Source organism: Alternaria rosae (assembly GCF_020736505.1).
Source record: "Alternaria rosae strain MPI-PUGE-AT-0040 chromosome Unknown BKA58scaffold_1, whole genome shotgun sequence".
Classification (NCBI taxonomy): Eukaryota; Fungi; Ascomycota; class Dothideomycetes; order Pleosporales; family Pleosporaceae; genus Alternaria; species Alternaria rosae.
Window position 1 is genome coordinate 5,212,611 of NW_025763570.1, and position 13,323 is coordinate 5,225,933.

General features: G+C 51.7%; 7 protein-coding genes across 7 annotated transcripts; 3 read left to right on the top strand and 4 right to left on the bottom strand.

Moving 5' to 3' along the window:
- Positions 1 to 54: 54 nt before the first annotated feature.
- Positions 55 to 2,411, bottom strand: BKA58DRAFT_374827 (uncharacterized protein). The gene has a single exon (XM_046169367.1). It carries the CDS (start codon positions 1,967 to 1,969, stop codon positions 167 to 169), a length of 1,803 nt encoding a protein of 600 aa, XP_046032168.1. The 5' UTR covers positions 1,970 to 2,411; the 3' UTR covers positions 55 to 166.
- On the bottom strand, positions 2,351 to 3,436 carry BKA58DRAFT_34118 (cytidine deaminase-like protein). Its single transcript, XM_046168342.1, has one exon. The coding sequence runs from the start codon at positions 3,237 to 3,239 to the stop codon at positions 2,562 to 2,564; it is 678 nt and encodes a 225-aa protein (XP_046032169.1). The 5' UTR covers positions 3,240 to 3,436; the 3' UTR covers positions 2,351 to 2,561.
- A 1-nt stretch (position 3,437) lies between these two features.
- On the bottom strand, positions 3,438 to 5,821 carry BKA58DRAFT_34099 (heterokaryon incompatibility protein-domain-containing protein). The gene has a single exon (XM_046168339.1). It carries the CDS (start codon positions 5,552 to 5,554, stop codon positions 3,635 to 3,637), a length of 1,920 nt encoding a protein of 639 aa, XP_046032170.1. The 5' UTR covers positions 5,555 to 5,821; the 3' UTR covers positions 3,438 to 3,634.
- A 24-nt stretch (positions 5,822 to 5,845) lies between these two features.
- BKA58DRAFT_374829 (dihydroxyacetone synthase) lies at positions 5,846 to 8,300 on the bottom strand. The gene is made up of 3 exons (XM_046169368.1): positions 8,031 to 8,300; positions 6,875 to 7,982; positions 5,846 to 6,826 (listed from the first exon to the last, which is right to left on the bottom strand). Exons 1-3 carry the CDS (start codon positions 8,225 to 8,227, stop codon positions 5,957 to 5,959), a joined length of 2,175 nt encoding a protein of 724 aa, XP_046032171.1. The 5' UTR covers positions 8,228 to 8,300; the 3' UTR covers positions 5,846 to 5,956.
- Positions 8,301 to 8,482: 182 nt separating this feature from the next.
- Positions 8,483 to 10,253, top strand: BKA58DRAFT_374830 (chaperonin 10-like protein). Its single transcript, XM_046169369.1, has 4 exons — positions 8,483 to 8,911; positions 8,964 to 9,091; positions 9,141 to 9,778; positions 9,851 to 10,253. Exons 1-4 carry the CDS (start codon positions 8,721 to 8,723, stop codon positions 10,052 to 10,054), a joined length of 1,161 nt encoding a protein of 386 aa, XP_046032172.1. The 5' UTR covers positions 8,483 to 8,720; the 3' UTR covers positions 10,055 to 10,253.
- A 23-nt stretch (positions 10,254 to 10,276) lies between these two features.
- Positions 10,277 to 12,705, top strand: BKA58DRAFT_34141 (uncharacterized protein). Its single transcript, XM_046168350.1, has 2 exons — positions 10,277 to 11,106; positions 11,163 to 12,705. Exons 1-2 carry the CDS (start codon positions 10,757 to 10,759, stop codon positions 12,433 to 12,435), a joined length of 1,623 nt encoding a protein of 540 aa, XP_046032173.1. The 5' UTR covers positions 10,277 to 10,756; the 3' UTR covers positions 12,436 to 12,705.
- On the top strand, positions 12,666 to 13,318 carry BKA58DRAFT_417080 (uncharacterized protein; the record flags this gene model as incomplete). The annotated part of the gene is made up of 2 exons (XM_046172624.1): positions 12,666 to 13,082; positions 13,128 to 13,318. The coding sequence occupies 2 exons, from the start codon at positions 12,666 to 12,668 to the stop codon at positions 13,305 to 13,307; spliced, it is 597 nt and encodes a 198-aa protein (XP_046032174.1). The 3' UTR covers positions 13,308 to 13,318.
- Between the last annotated feature and the right edge of the window lie 5 nt (positions 13,319 to 13,323).

Here is a 13,323-nt window from a genome sequence, read left to right on the forward strand (position 1 = left end):
GATACTTGATCTCGTCCTTCTTTCGGTGTAATGATAGATGGGGAAGTCGCTGGTGACTAGACACTTGCTCATATATTTGTACTCTGAACTAGCGATATACCAACCTATATCTTCACACTTCCTTACTTCCCACATTCTTCGCAACAATTCTCCCCCATTACTCGCTCTATCGTGGACTCGCCCTAACCAACCACGCCCTAATCCCCTCTGTATGCCTCCTAGGCAACCCCTCCCACCTCCCCTCATCATACGTCTTGTCCATCTCCCTCAGTATCCCCTGCGCCTTCCTCAGCTGTAGTCTCTTCGCCCCCGCCCAAGGCGTCTTATCAATAAAAGCATCCGCCTCTCCCACCAACTCCATCCTCTTATCCCTCACCTCCTTGCCATCCTCTTTCTCCGCATCACACAACTTACACTGGCATCTGAAACCCCAGGTCCGCTCTAGGAAACCCTGCCTAGTTTCATAATCAAGCGACGCGTCGTAGGGATGGAAGATCTCTTCGCCGGAATTGATGGGCTGGGTGGCGCGGATGATAATCATGTCGCCTGCGAACTCCTTCGTTGTGTTGGAAAGGCAAGAATGGTTGATATAAGCGGCGTGGCGCCAAAGTCCCGTGCTAGCGTTCCTAGCGCTTTCCTCGCCGAATTGACTTCCAGGCCCGAAACCGTTCCGCGACATGATGTCGTGGACGCGGAATACGTCTACAATAGCACCGTCTTCGTTACTGAAAACCTGTGGGCCTTCGCCTTGGTAGTCGCCGAAGAGATCCATCAGGTGTTCAGTTTGAGAAGGCTGGTTTAGGCATTTCTGTACGAGTGCTTTCGCGAGGCCGACGGGTGCAACCCGGATTCGGTCGTCGCGCGTGTCGTAGGTCATGGCTGTTAGGGTGTCTTCTTCGTGGCCCCAGACTACGCAGAAGGCTTTTTCGCACATGACGATGTCGCCGGTGGCGAGGTCGCGGGTCGCGTAGAGTCCGCGGCCTTTTCCGGGACTGTCTTTTACGAGCGTGTTTTTGGTGAAGTTTCCCGCGTCGACTCGAGAGCGGGCTTTGGAGAGGTTGGTGCGGATCTTCATTAGGTCGTACCCTCCTGTTTGTTCTTCTCGGAGACGCGCTTCAATCTTCTTGAGTTGAAGTTTGGCGTCTTTGTCGTCGGGAGTGAGCTTCTGTTGCTCGAGAAAGAACTGCTTGGCTTCTTGCCAGTGGCTTTGGGCGTATGCGGCTGAGCCGGCGCGGTAGTAGGCTTTGCTGTCCAGTTCTTTTGACTTTTGGTCTTCGCGTCCGGTTAGGGAAGCGCGGGCGTCGGTCTTCACTTCATCTAGTCGGCCCAGTAGTAAATTCACGTATGCGCGATTACGGGAGATGTCGCGGGCTAGATCTGGGTTCGCTTCTGCTAAAATGTCTTGCTTTGCGATCGCTAGGCCTGCTGTGTACTTCTCATGGGCCAATGGGAGATCTTGTTTCTTGAGTGCGTTGTTCCCTTGAATTTTGAACCTTGTGGCCGCCTTGTCTGCTGCTGCGGCATCCTCGAAGCTCTTGGAGCCTTCTTCATGGCATATGACCAGGTCTGAAGGATGATCGATGCGTAGTGTAGGCTCGCCCTGCTCGGTGAGAGTAAAATATGGCTCTTTGATGATGAAAAGCTTGGTCGACTCCAGTACATCCTCGCCATATCGCGACTTGTGCAGCAGTATTTCCAGACGCTCTGCGTCAGTCCCATCCTCATTTTGAACCATAGTCCATGACCTCGCTACGAGTGTGACTACAGGGCTTTCTCGCTTGACCACCAGTTTACGGCCACGGTGATGCGTCTCCATCTTAAGATCTGACATTTTCATCGGTTCTAGATCTGACAGCGGAGTCGTGCATGGCGGATACGGTCGGCCTACGCCAATGACCGGAATCGTAGTTGACGTCTTGCCTTGCGTCTGAAGCATATCCGGATCTGGCGCACCGCCCATATCTGCCATTAAAGCTGCACCAGTGGCCGCCTGGTGAGCAGCCAACTTGTCTCTTGGAACCTTTACATTGCCGCTTTGCTCTTCGCACTTTTTTAACCGGTCTCTGATGGTGTTCTGGATGCGTTCCGCCTCATTCTCTGTGAGGTAGATTGTGTTATCTTCTCGTTGGCTGTTCGCCATCTTTCCGACCTGTGCCGTCGAGCCCCGACCGGCTTCTGGAAATTGGTTATACAGCGTTGCTGGGGTTCTTCTTCGCCCACCAAAATTTCGACCGTTTCCGGATGACCTCGCTGACAGTCGCGGCCTGTCAGAAAACTGCGCAACGGGCTGGCGAAAAGACTCGAAAGAGAAGACGAGATGAAAGTACGCGATGCGGCACCACGGATTGGGAATGACAGAATTAATTTCTGTTTGAGTCAGATTCTCTTTCACTTGAAATTTGACACCACATGCGCAGGCATTCGGAGGGGTCGAAGCTAGCTGAAATTTGTTATCGATAAATGCGGGGCTAAAAGCGACACCTTGGAAACCGGAACTTGAAGCCGCACTTGAAGTTTACCAACACCGAACAATGACCGTGCCAAAGAGAGACCATCATGATCTACTTCCACACACTTGAACTTTCTGTACCCGCCTCTTTCCCCTTTTGATAAGTCTCGCTCAGACTATTGTAGAGACTTTTGACTCTGTCAATTTCACCTAGCAACCTCGTTCTGCTGCTTTCATCTTCAATCTCCCCAACGACATCGGCGAAGCTCTTCGCAGTGAAGAACTTGTTCTTGCGGTTGTAGAGCTGCCTGATTTGTACCTGCTCTTCAGTCTCGCCCTGCCCTTGTACCCGAAATACCTCTTGTAGGATGTCGATATCGTACGGGATCCCGAAGAGATCCCTACTATCCTCGTACGTGAACAAGTAGTAGAACTCGTTAAAACCCGCCCATGTTATGCCGCTTAAACACAATGAACAGGGCTCGTGGGTAGCAAGGAAGATGCAGTCTTTGGCGGGATGAGGTCGTGTTGATGGGTCAGGGAAGTCGACGGTGCAGAATTGTTGAATGCAGTTGATCTCGCCGTGTAAGAGGGGCGAGATGCGCTCGTTATTCGTAGCGAGAGTGTATGGCGTAAGGTTTTTGCGGGAAAGAATAGCTGCCCCGAAGAGTTTGGAGCCGCTCGAGACGCCTTTTTGCGTCAGAGGTATGATGCTATCTTCGATAGTAGATAGCAAGCTTGAGACGAGCTCCTCGGGTGGTAGCGATATTGAGGTCGTGTGGGAAGACATTTCGTGGACGCTTGACTAAGTAGCTGAGATGGATCTTGTGATGGCTTGTGATTCAGCCTTTGAGTGGTGTAGGCTTCAATTTAGACTAAAGATACTGCTCCTCCTTATCGCTCGCGGTGTCTGTTGATGGGGTTACTCCTCATCTACATGTCGGAGGCTACCGGTGGCGCTTGCCGCGGGGCCTCCCGATGAATCTGTACATAGCGGGGCGCTACCGTCCGCAGCCGTAGACTCTTGGCTTTTTACTTTGTGGTTCTATGTGGTCTTTTTGCACTAAGACTCACACCAAAAAGCGTAATCGTGCAATGGCCATGCCGCATGAGGCCTGTGGGATGCCATCATGAATCTGCTCACAGATCAAAAGTGCGTTCACACTCAATGTGCAGCTCTTTCGATCAGCGGATCTGAATCATTCCTGGCTGCAGCTTGCCCGACAATAGATCGTAGAGTGGGTGAGGAACGCCTTCCATCTTCTTCCTGTTCAAACCTGCCATGTATGAGCCGCCAACGATACGATAAAAGTCATCCTGTGGACGCAAGACCACAGGGCAATCGGTGTTCCACAATAGGGCGACATGATCCCCAGGCTGAGCGGCGGCTGGACACATCCCAACATAGCCTTGACGCGTGATGTAAAACCTCTTGAAATAACCATGTTCGCCCTTTTCTTTATCTAGCAGGGTCGGGTCTTGTACAGATGCAATTTCGCTCGTCTCCAACAGCAGCTGCGCTATGGACCTCAACATGGCATGCTCTCCGTGTCTTGCATAATTCGCTATTGCGTCTGGTGATCTTTGGACCGGGTGTTGAGAAGCCGCGTAGAAAGCACTGACGTGATTTTCGGAAGTCATATAGTAGGTAGCGGTCTCACATAAGTCTGTCATGACGGCCTTGTATCCGGGGTCTGCTTCTCCAGGCCTGATATTATCTTCCCAGAAGCTCTCCAAAATGGTTCCCGGGAGTCTGAACTGCAGGAACCCCATGATATCCGAGAGGGCGACGATTTGTTCTAAAGTAGCGCTTAACACGTTGAGAGTGTCAATAGCGAGCGGGTCGAAGTGTGATTGCAATACAGACAGCCGCTCAGAAACGGATCCTCTAAACGAGATACCATTCTCTACGGCAAGACCGTCGAACTTACAAATTTCGTGCAGTCTGTGACAGAATGAAAAATTGTTGACAAGAGGCAGATCCCAACGTGGTGACCACGACGGCATGTTACCCGGCTGCCACTGTTCCAGCTGTTCCTGGTGTTGAATCGCCAAGAAAACGTCTTCTGTCAAATCTTGCTGCAGGGCCCGGATAGCAAATTGCCGATAAACATGCTCCACAGGTAAAGCGTAGTCCGGTATGATAGCTTTAGCTAGCGATTGTCCAGCGGGGTCTGCTGCTGCCCAATGGTCATCGCCGTAACCGAGTCCCAAAATTCCAAAGATCCGATCGCGACTGTCTGAACATTCAAATGCCCTGGCCGTATGGATCGTTCCCATGAAATTCTTCGCGTAGCAGCGCCGCTCCTTGATTGCAGACAATCGAGTCATAGGTTCGAGTATCTGAACATTGAATGGCGTGAAGCGCCACATCACGCCTGGTTTTGACAGGTTACTAATCGCCAGGTTGATAAGCGTCCATTGGGATTCTTCCGCGGCCCACATGAACAGCAAGTCCTTTGCGAGAGCAAATTCCTGTATGATCCAGACACGGCCCCACCAGGGAATCTGAGACAAGGCACGAAAGGAGTACCAATTTCCAGGGTATCTGTCCATGAACAGATTCATTCTTGTCAACGTAGTCTCGAGCTCTTCAGAATCCATATCTCGCTGGCCCAGCGTAACGCAGATATCGAATGCGTCTCGGGCTTGGCCGTGTAAGTCAGGACCTAGCCATACTAGGACTCGGTGCGCGTTACGGAAGACACGTTGCATGAGCTGCACTTGATGTGACTTCTCGACATCGTCAATTTGATTAATGCACAGTCCGTCAATCCATACTGTCCGACGCTGATCCGGTGACCGAACTCTTAGGAGAGACTGATACAAACTGCAAGTCACTGCGACGACCTTGGAATCGCAGGTAATCGAACATGACAGATCTGAGTCGCCCCAGACGTACGAAACGGCCTCATACTCTGGGTTTCTATCGAGATCGCAATGCTCCAGGCTGCATGTGAGAGGATCTGCTTCGGGCGCAGGATGAACGTGCAGAACCCGAATTGTTGTCGGCGACGCCAGCGGCTTGTACATAGTGTGGATAAGCTGTTGTTTTAGCGGATCAGTGAGAGTGAACTGGGGCAAGATGTAGAGGGTAAAGGTCATGTAGCAAGGCAGGCGCGCGTGGGTAGAAGCGGCAGAACAGCGAAGGATACCGCGGAACAAACTTCAGCCTTGCATTCCTCGGTGCAGGAGGCGGTTGAGACGCCATTGGATGTAGGATGGTAGGATGGAGATACATGTGATCATGGAGGCAACGCCTTGGCACCACCGGGGTGTACGTCACGAGGCGCAAGTAGCTGCGAGAGTGCCGACAAAGTGCCCATGTGGGGACGCTTGCGACTCACGTGAGCAGGCGCGGAACGCGCTCGACGCGTCGTGCATCCTGACATGCTTCACCACCTCAATCGCGATAGAGAGCCCAGGTGACACGCATGCGCAGTCAAAGGAGGGGTAGTATGGTCATATGTACATTCGATTAATTACTCAATCTCTACTACACCAGCCTCATAAATCGACGAATTCGCCCTTCAGCAGCGGATCGTCGCGAACCTGCTGCAGGTAGCTCTCTACCTTGGCCGTCAGCGCAGGCACGTCGAACCCGAAATATTTATAGGCAGCTTTGCCCGGCAAACTGTGACCGAAGCGCTTCATGCAACAAGCGGCATCGGCATATCTCTCCCACCCGTTGGGCGCGAACGGCTCAATGACGACAGCCGGAATCCCGCGATGCCTTCGCAGCGTGTCCCGCTTGTATTGTGTAGGTTGTGCATCGAACAAGCGCTGACATGGGAAGCTCACGACTCGTGCCTTGATGTTCTTCGCCTTGAGCTCCTTCGCTGTATCAACAGCATGATGCAGCTCTGCACCGACACCGATAAGCGTCACATCCGCGTCCTCCACCTCGTCGATCACGTATGCGCCCTTCGCAACCAGGTCTCGCTTCGTTTGCGGTAGTTGAGGAAGGGTATGCCGAGATGTCGAGATGATGCTCGGTGTGTTCTTCGCCTCGATTGCTGTAATCCACGCGCCTGCCGTCTCCTCGCTATCGGCTGGTCGAATGTATAATATATTCGGCATCGCGCGGTACAGGTTGGCGAGCTCAATCGGCTGATGAGTTGGGCCATCTTCGCCCATTCCGATGCTGTCGTGTGTGGCCGCATGTATGACCTGAAGGCGTTGCAGGGCACCCATACGTACGGCAGGGGCAGCATAGAGGTAGAACATGAAGAAAGAAGATGTAACGGGGATAAAAGTGTTTGGTGCGTATGCTGCCAAACCGTTGGAGATGGCGCACATGGCATGCTCTCGCACACCATAGTGGATATAGCGTCCGCTGTAGTTGCCCACAATGCCACATGTGGTCTTCAGGTCGGGCTAGGTGGAGTTAGCAATCACGCTTCCAATGGGATGAGCACTGCTTACATTTTGAAAATCGACTTTGCCCTTCCAATTCATGTTGACAGAAGGCGTCAGATCAGCGGTGCCGACCATGAAGTTGTTAATCTTCTCAGCAATCGTGTTGAAGACAAGGCCTGACGCTTTTCTTGTTGCTGTAGGCGCCTCCGGAAACGAGCTTGGGATCAACTCCTTCCAGTTGTCTGTCAGACGACCCTCGACGCGGCGTCTAAAGTCAGCACCCTCCTCCGGGTACTTGTTCTGATACTTTTCTACTTTCTTCTCCCACGATTTTACGAGCTCCTCTCCTATCGCGGGGATGTCTTCGAAGAATCTGCGCACCTCTTCGCTGACAACAAAATGTTCCTCAGGGCTGAAGCCGTAAGCTTTCTTCATGTTGGCCACATCAGCTGCTCCGAATGCCATACCGTGTGCAGTGGCATCGCCTGCGACAGCACTGCCAAGACCAATCACCGTCCGGACGTTGATGAATGTGGGCTTCTCGGTAGAGGATCGCGCTTCGTTCAGAGCTTCGACAAGGCCTTCGATGTCAAAACACCCATCTTCAATGTCGATGATATCCCAGCCGCATGCTGCCATCTTGGCGTTGACGTCTTCTGTGTTGGTAAGGTCGACAGAACCGTCGCAGGTAACTTGGTTGTTATCGTAAATGATCGTAAGGTTGTTGAGCTTCAAATGGCCAGCGAAAGAAATTGCTTCCAGAGCAACACCCTCCTGCAGACATGCATCTCCGATCATACACCATGTGTGATTCGACACCACGTCGAAATCCGGTTTATTGTAGATTGCCTGAAGGTTCTTCGTTGCCATCGCCAGCCCGACAGCATTGGCTACGCCCTGTCCTAACGGGCCAGTCGTCACCTCGATGCCTTCATGTTCGATTTCGGGATGTCCTGGACACAACGCGTCGGCGCGCTCTGAATGGTACGACTTCAACTGGTCGAAAGTCATGGCTTTGTAGCCTGTGAGGTGCAGAAACGTGTATTGAAAGAGACAAGTGTGGCCATTTGACAAGACGAATCGGTCTCGGTTGAAGTAGTCAGGTGTATGTGGTGCGTATCGCATGACGTACTTCCACAGCGCGACACCGATTGCTGCCATACCAATAGCTCCTCTGTCGCATGGTCAGCTTCGTACGTACAAGGACTGACTGGGGACCTACCCGGGATGTCCGCCATTGAACTGCTGGCATAGATCTGCGATGAGCAGTCTAAAAGTCTTCAAGACATGATCCTGCTCTTTTGATAACTTCTGAATAGATGATTGCTCGAGCTTCGCCTCTTTTTGAAGTCCGTCCACGACATTCTTTCCGTAACTGGTCGAGCCGTTGACCTGCGGCGAATCTTGCGAAGTATGCATTATGTGAGGTAGTGGAAACTCTTGCGAGGTGCGAACTTCACAATACGAACATCAGTAGATCTACGAATCCAACAACATCGAGAGGCGCATCATACATAAGTACTTCTCGTGCTGCTACGAACTAATCTTCGACGTCTATCCAGAACATTTGGCCGGGCATGCCACATTCGGTAATCCGACGCGTCGCTGCTGCGGAGATAAATTCGGTGTCATCGTTTCCTATTGGGTGACGAAGCCATTAACTAGACAAATTCGGTAACCAGAGCCACCAACACACTACGTTGTCAATCCCGCTGGAGATTTCCCCGCATTTTGCCACGACTACTGCGCTTTCCGGCCCCCTGGGTGAGGATGGGATTACCATTCTGGCAAGAATGGCAACTTGGCGCGCTGAACATGTGGGGCTACTTGATCCGCACATATCCTCACCTGCTACATTGACACCAGTTGCTCGTGCTGGCAGTGTTTGAAGTCTACACCGCGACAAGTCAACATGACCCCAGCACTGGTAGATTCTTCATCCGCTTCTGGAGCCCATACACAGAAATCTACTATCAAGACACCGCTGCCAAACCCCTCGCTACAAGTCACCGCAGACCATAATTTGAAGCTGCAAGAAGCGTCTGTGTATGCGCCAGGAAAGGGAGAAGTGTTGTTGCATATTAAGGCTACGGGTGTTTGCGGGTAAGACGCTTCAACTTGACGGGCATGTTCAAAGCTGATAACGGTCTGCGAGATCTGACATCCATTTCTGGAAAGCTGGGAGAATAGGTTCACTCGTCGTCGAAGGAGATTGTATCCTCGGCCATGAAGCAGCTGGTATAGTCTTACAATGTGGTGAAGGTGTCACGAGTCTCAAGCCTGGTAGATTGAAGTTTCCTCCTTCCTCCTCACTGACTAACATATACTCCAGGCGACCGTGTAGCAGTTGAACCAGGCGTTCCATGCGGCTCATGTTTCCTCTGCATGGACGGCCGATACAACCTATGTGAAGACGTCCAATTCGCCGGTGTCTATCCATACCACGGTACAATCCAACGCTACAAAACGCATCCCGCGAAATGGTGTCACAAACTCCCTTCAAGCGTATCGTACGCCGAAGGCGCACTTCTCGAACCACTTTCCGTCGTGATGCATGGTATCAAATCCGCCGGCTTATCTCTAGGATGTGGCGCAGTAATATGCGGTGCGGGACCCATCGGCCTCATCGCGCTTGCTGCAGCGAGAGCAAGTGGAGCGCATCCCCTCGTTGTCACGGATCTTGAGCCAAAGCGATTAGCGTTCGCAAAGCAATTCGTACCAACGGCTTCCACGTACCAGGTCGATCGCAATCTAGATGCGCAAGGCAACGCAAAGAAGATTAGAGAGTTGTTCGACTTCGAGAACGTGGGCGAGTATGGCGCACCGGAGACTGTGCTGGAGTGCACGGGTGTGGAGAGCAGTGTCGTTACTGCTGCGTATACGGCGAGGAGAGGGGGGACGGTCATGGTTATCGGCGTGGGGAGGGAGATTATGAATAATCTTCCATTTATGCATTTGAGTCTTGCCGAGGTAGGTGACTGCACTTCATGATCTTCACGTCTGTGGGCAAGTTTGAAACCGGGTTTGCTGACACTGCTGTAGATCGATCTTAAATTCATCAATCGCTACCGCGATACATGGCCCTCTGGCCTTCAGTGCCTGGCTGGTGGTATTCTTGATCTGAAGCCGCTTGTCAGTCACACATTTCCGTTGGAGAAGGCGCTTGATGCGTTGCACACATGTGGCGACTTGAGCAACGGCAGTATCAAGGTGCAGATCATTGATGAAGTGGATGATGTGTTGTAGAACGTTCAGCTCGGCGAATCAATGATGTCAACGTTCGGCCTGATAGAACGGTTATTGACGCTCGCACTTTCTTTCGATAGGTTAGATGCCTTTTTCCCCGCACAACATGTAACTTGATTTTACCCCAGATTATACTAATGATCATCCCACCAATTACACCATGGTTTCCAGCCTGCAATTCTTCGGAGTACACTTCTGAGTGCGACCGGGAGAACTTCGCGTACGCTATGTTGAGAACATTGGGCAGCAGAACTCTGGCGAAACTTCGGATGCGCTAAAGCAGCGTAAGGAGACTAGCTCTCTCCGAAACACTCACGATGCAACATGGAGGGATGCCTCATACGTACCGAGATACCGAATATAGGGAAGCACACCCACTCAACCCTTGGTCGATGTGAGGGAACACGAGGATCGAACAGCAACACAGCGGCAAACGTGGTATTCACATAACCCGATCATCCGGCAGTATGCGACAAGACTGGTCTTCGGTGACCGCTCGATCCCATGCGCATAAGATTATCCATCATGTAGGCGGCCTTGACATTGTAGCAAGTTGTATAAATTACTGCCTCCGTATTCCTCAGGTCTGCGCAGCATATTCGAGCCGGGATGAGCTTGTTTTGACTCGTTCCGCCTACTTCCGCCATCTTCATCATCACAGCCATATCATTATCATTATCTCCTGTATTTCCCCAGGCCATCATGGCTCTAGACGACGATAAAAAGTCCAACACCGTTGAGTTCACTGAACACCTACCGGAAAAGACGACTACCGCGGCCACTTCCGAACTTGGTCACCTCGCTAACCAGGAAGACCATAAGGTCGGGAAACTTGCGTCCTTCCACAAGTACCCCTGGGCTTGTGCTTGGTCGATATACATGGTGTGGGTAGTGCTGCTAGTCAGTTTTGAAAACCAAGCAGCGGGAAATGTTATCGGTATACCAGAGTTCAGGAAAGATTTCGGCCATCCATTTACTGCGGACGACGGTACTGTGAGCTATGTCATTGACGCTCGGTGGCAGTCAGCTTTCCAGGGCGCACCTGTCGCTTCGTAAGTAATACAACTGGATCGGATCGAAGGCTGAACAAACAGTACTAACGCTACAGTGCTATCGTGGGTGCCCTCGGATGTGGTCAACTTGCTGACTGGCTTGGCCGAAGGCTAGTAGTCATGATCTGCCTCGCAATCACCTTTGCCGCAGTAACCATGGAGTTCGTCGCAACGACAAACGAGATGTTTTTCGGTGGCAAGTTCCTGAATGGCTTCGTCGTTGGCGCCCTAGCATCCGTCACCGTGACATACATCGGCGAGGTCGCCCCGTTGAAACTCAGAGGCATGTTGACATGCTTGACAGCGCTTTCATACACCCTCGGTCCACTTACAGTCGCGCTCATCGTCAACTCCACGGGCGTAAACACCGATCGCTGGGCATATCGTGCTATCTTTTGTGCCCAGTACGGATTCGCTGGGATAGCTGCCGCTTTCGTCTGGTTCATGCCCGAGTCTCCATGGTGGCTCGCATCCAAGGACCGTCAGGCTGATGCACTCAAGGCACTCAACAGCCTTGGTCATCGCGGTTTCGCAGCCGAGCAGAAGCTCGCTCAGATCATGACGACACTTCAACAAGTCAAGCACGAGACTGAAGGCGTCACATACCTAGAGTGCTTCCGCCGATCCAACCTCCGGCGAACTATCATCTCTGTCATGCCACTCACTATCCAGTCACTCAGCGGCATCGTGTTCGCAGCTTCCTATTCGACATACTACATGCAGCTTGCCGGCTTCACCACCGCCATGTCGTTCAAGTTGCAGATCGTGCAGCAAGTGCTCTCTCTTATCGGAAACGTCATATCGTGGTACCTAGTCGACCGCGTAGGTCGTCGCAATCTTACCTTCTGGGGACTCTTTGTGCTCACTATCATCTTGTTTGTCATAGCCGGTGTCGCTGTCGTCGGCACAATACCCGCACTCAAAGGCGCTATCAGTATGATCCTGATTTACTGCTTCTGGTACAACGTCACCATCGGGGCTACTGCTTACACTATCCTGTGCGAGACATCGACTTCACGTCTTCGCATCAAGACTATAGCCATTGGTCTCGCTCTCCAGAACGCGCTCAACACCATGTGGAGTTTTGTGCTGCCTTACCTGTTCAACCCTGATCAGCTCAACCTCGGTGGAAAGTTGGGTTTCATCTTCGGTGGCTTGTCTGTTTTGTGCTTGGTGTATCTTTGGTTTTATCAGCCCGAGACGGCTGGTCGGACGTACGAAGAGTTGGACGAGATGTTTGTGAATCGAGTCAAGGCGAGGAAGTTTGGAATGCACAAGACGGATGCGCAAGCTATGGGTCAGAAGATCAAGGAGAGGGAAGTCGTATAGATTGCTGAGATTAAATGACAACACAGTCAATCGCAATGTCACTTGAACAGTAACCTCAATACCCATACAGAGGAGAGTAACTATCCCGTTAGACTGTACGTACTCGAGTCTGCAGCATATGTAGACCATCAAATACCCCGGCAAACATGTCTCCCATCACTCCCAACATAGCATCAAACGATGCGGAGTCATAACAAGCACGCACATCGTGCAAGCTCTGCCCCCGAAAGATGCTACCGGAATGTAAAGGCTTAGTTGATCTATTGATGCGCTTCACACCAGCACAAGACAGCGTGTTACATCATCTCAACATTCGCGACATCGTTGCACTTTCTCGCACCACCAAGGCGTTCAGTGAATACGTTGGTCTAGTGGAACGCACGCAGTTCGATATCAACAAAAGACTAGGGCATTTCTTCATAGACCCGAAAGGGTTTCGTACGCTACAGGCGAAACATAACATCCTTATCAGCGGATGTCGTGCGTTCGGCTTCATGCCGAGGAAGTCGCTGAGCCCCGCATCGAAAGAAGCTAATACAGGCATACTGGAAAGACTTCTCGTGCAAAAAGGAATACACGCCGAGGCTCTGACATCGTTTCTTGTGAGCGAAGGCTACAAGCTCATAATTAAGAACGCTATACCAGGCGTGAGTCCTTACGTCCCCTCTAGAGCTTACTTGTCAAGATGACAGACTACTTTCAAGTGCCCAATCATGGTTCATACCAGCGCTCAGGAATCTCAATATGTGGGAATCACCCAGACAGAGACGCCTCCGTTCTCCTGGATAAAGACCGCTACGTTGACATGCGACGTCAACTTTATCACTTGGAATAAGGCATGCTCAGCATTTGCGTACCAGGCCTTCATCTGACGAGAGGGCTATCTAA

Coding starts and splice junctions, on each gene's coding strand:
- BKA58DRAFT_34099 (XM_046168339.1), bottom strand. CDS start 5,554: ATGACCTTTACCCTCTACATCTTGCCCCAGTTCACTCTCACTGATCCG.
- BKA58DRAFT_34118 (XM_046168342.1), bottom strand. CDS start 3,239: ATGTCTTCCCACACGACCTCAATATCGCTACCACCCGAGGAGCTCGTC.
- BKA58DRAFT_374830 (XM_046169369.1), top strand. CDS start 8,721: ATGACCCCAGCACTGGTAGATTCTTCATCCGCTTCTGGAGCCCATACA. Junction 9,092..9,140: donor TGTCACGAGTCTCAAGCCTG/GTAGATTGAAGT, acceptor CATATACTCCAG/GCGACCGTGTAGCAGTTGAA. Junction 9,779..9,850: donor TGCATTTGAGTCTTGCCGAG/GTAGGTGACTGC, acceptor ACACTGCTGTAG/ATCGATCTTAAATTCATCAA.
- BKA58DRAFT_34141 (XM_046168350.1), top strand. CDS start 10,757: ATGGCTCTAGACGACGATAAAAAGTCCAACACCGTTGAGTTCACTGAA. Junction 11,107..11,162: donor CAGGGCGCACCTGTCGCTTC/GTAAGTAATACA, acceptor CTAACGCTACAG/TGCTATCGTGGGTGCCCTCG.
- BKA58DRAFT_374827 (XM_046169367.1), bottom strand. CDS start 1,969: ATGGCAGATATGGGCGGTGCGCCAGATCCGGATATGCTTCAGACGCAA.
- BKA58DRAFT_374829 (XM_046169368.1), bottom strand. CDS start 8,227: ATGCATACTTCGCAAGATTCGCCGCAGGTCAACGGCTCGACCAGTTAC. Junction 7,983..8,030: donor TTCAATGGCGGACATCCCGG/GTAGGTCCCCAG, acceptor ACCATGCGACAG/AGGAGCTATTGGTATGGCAG. Junction 6,827..6,874: donor GCAAAGTCGATTTTCAAAAT/GTAAGCAGTGCT, acceptor AACTCCACCTAG/CCCGACCTGAAGACCACATG.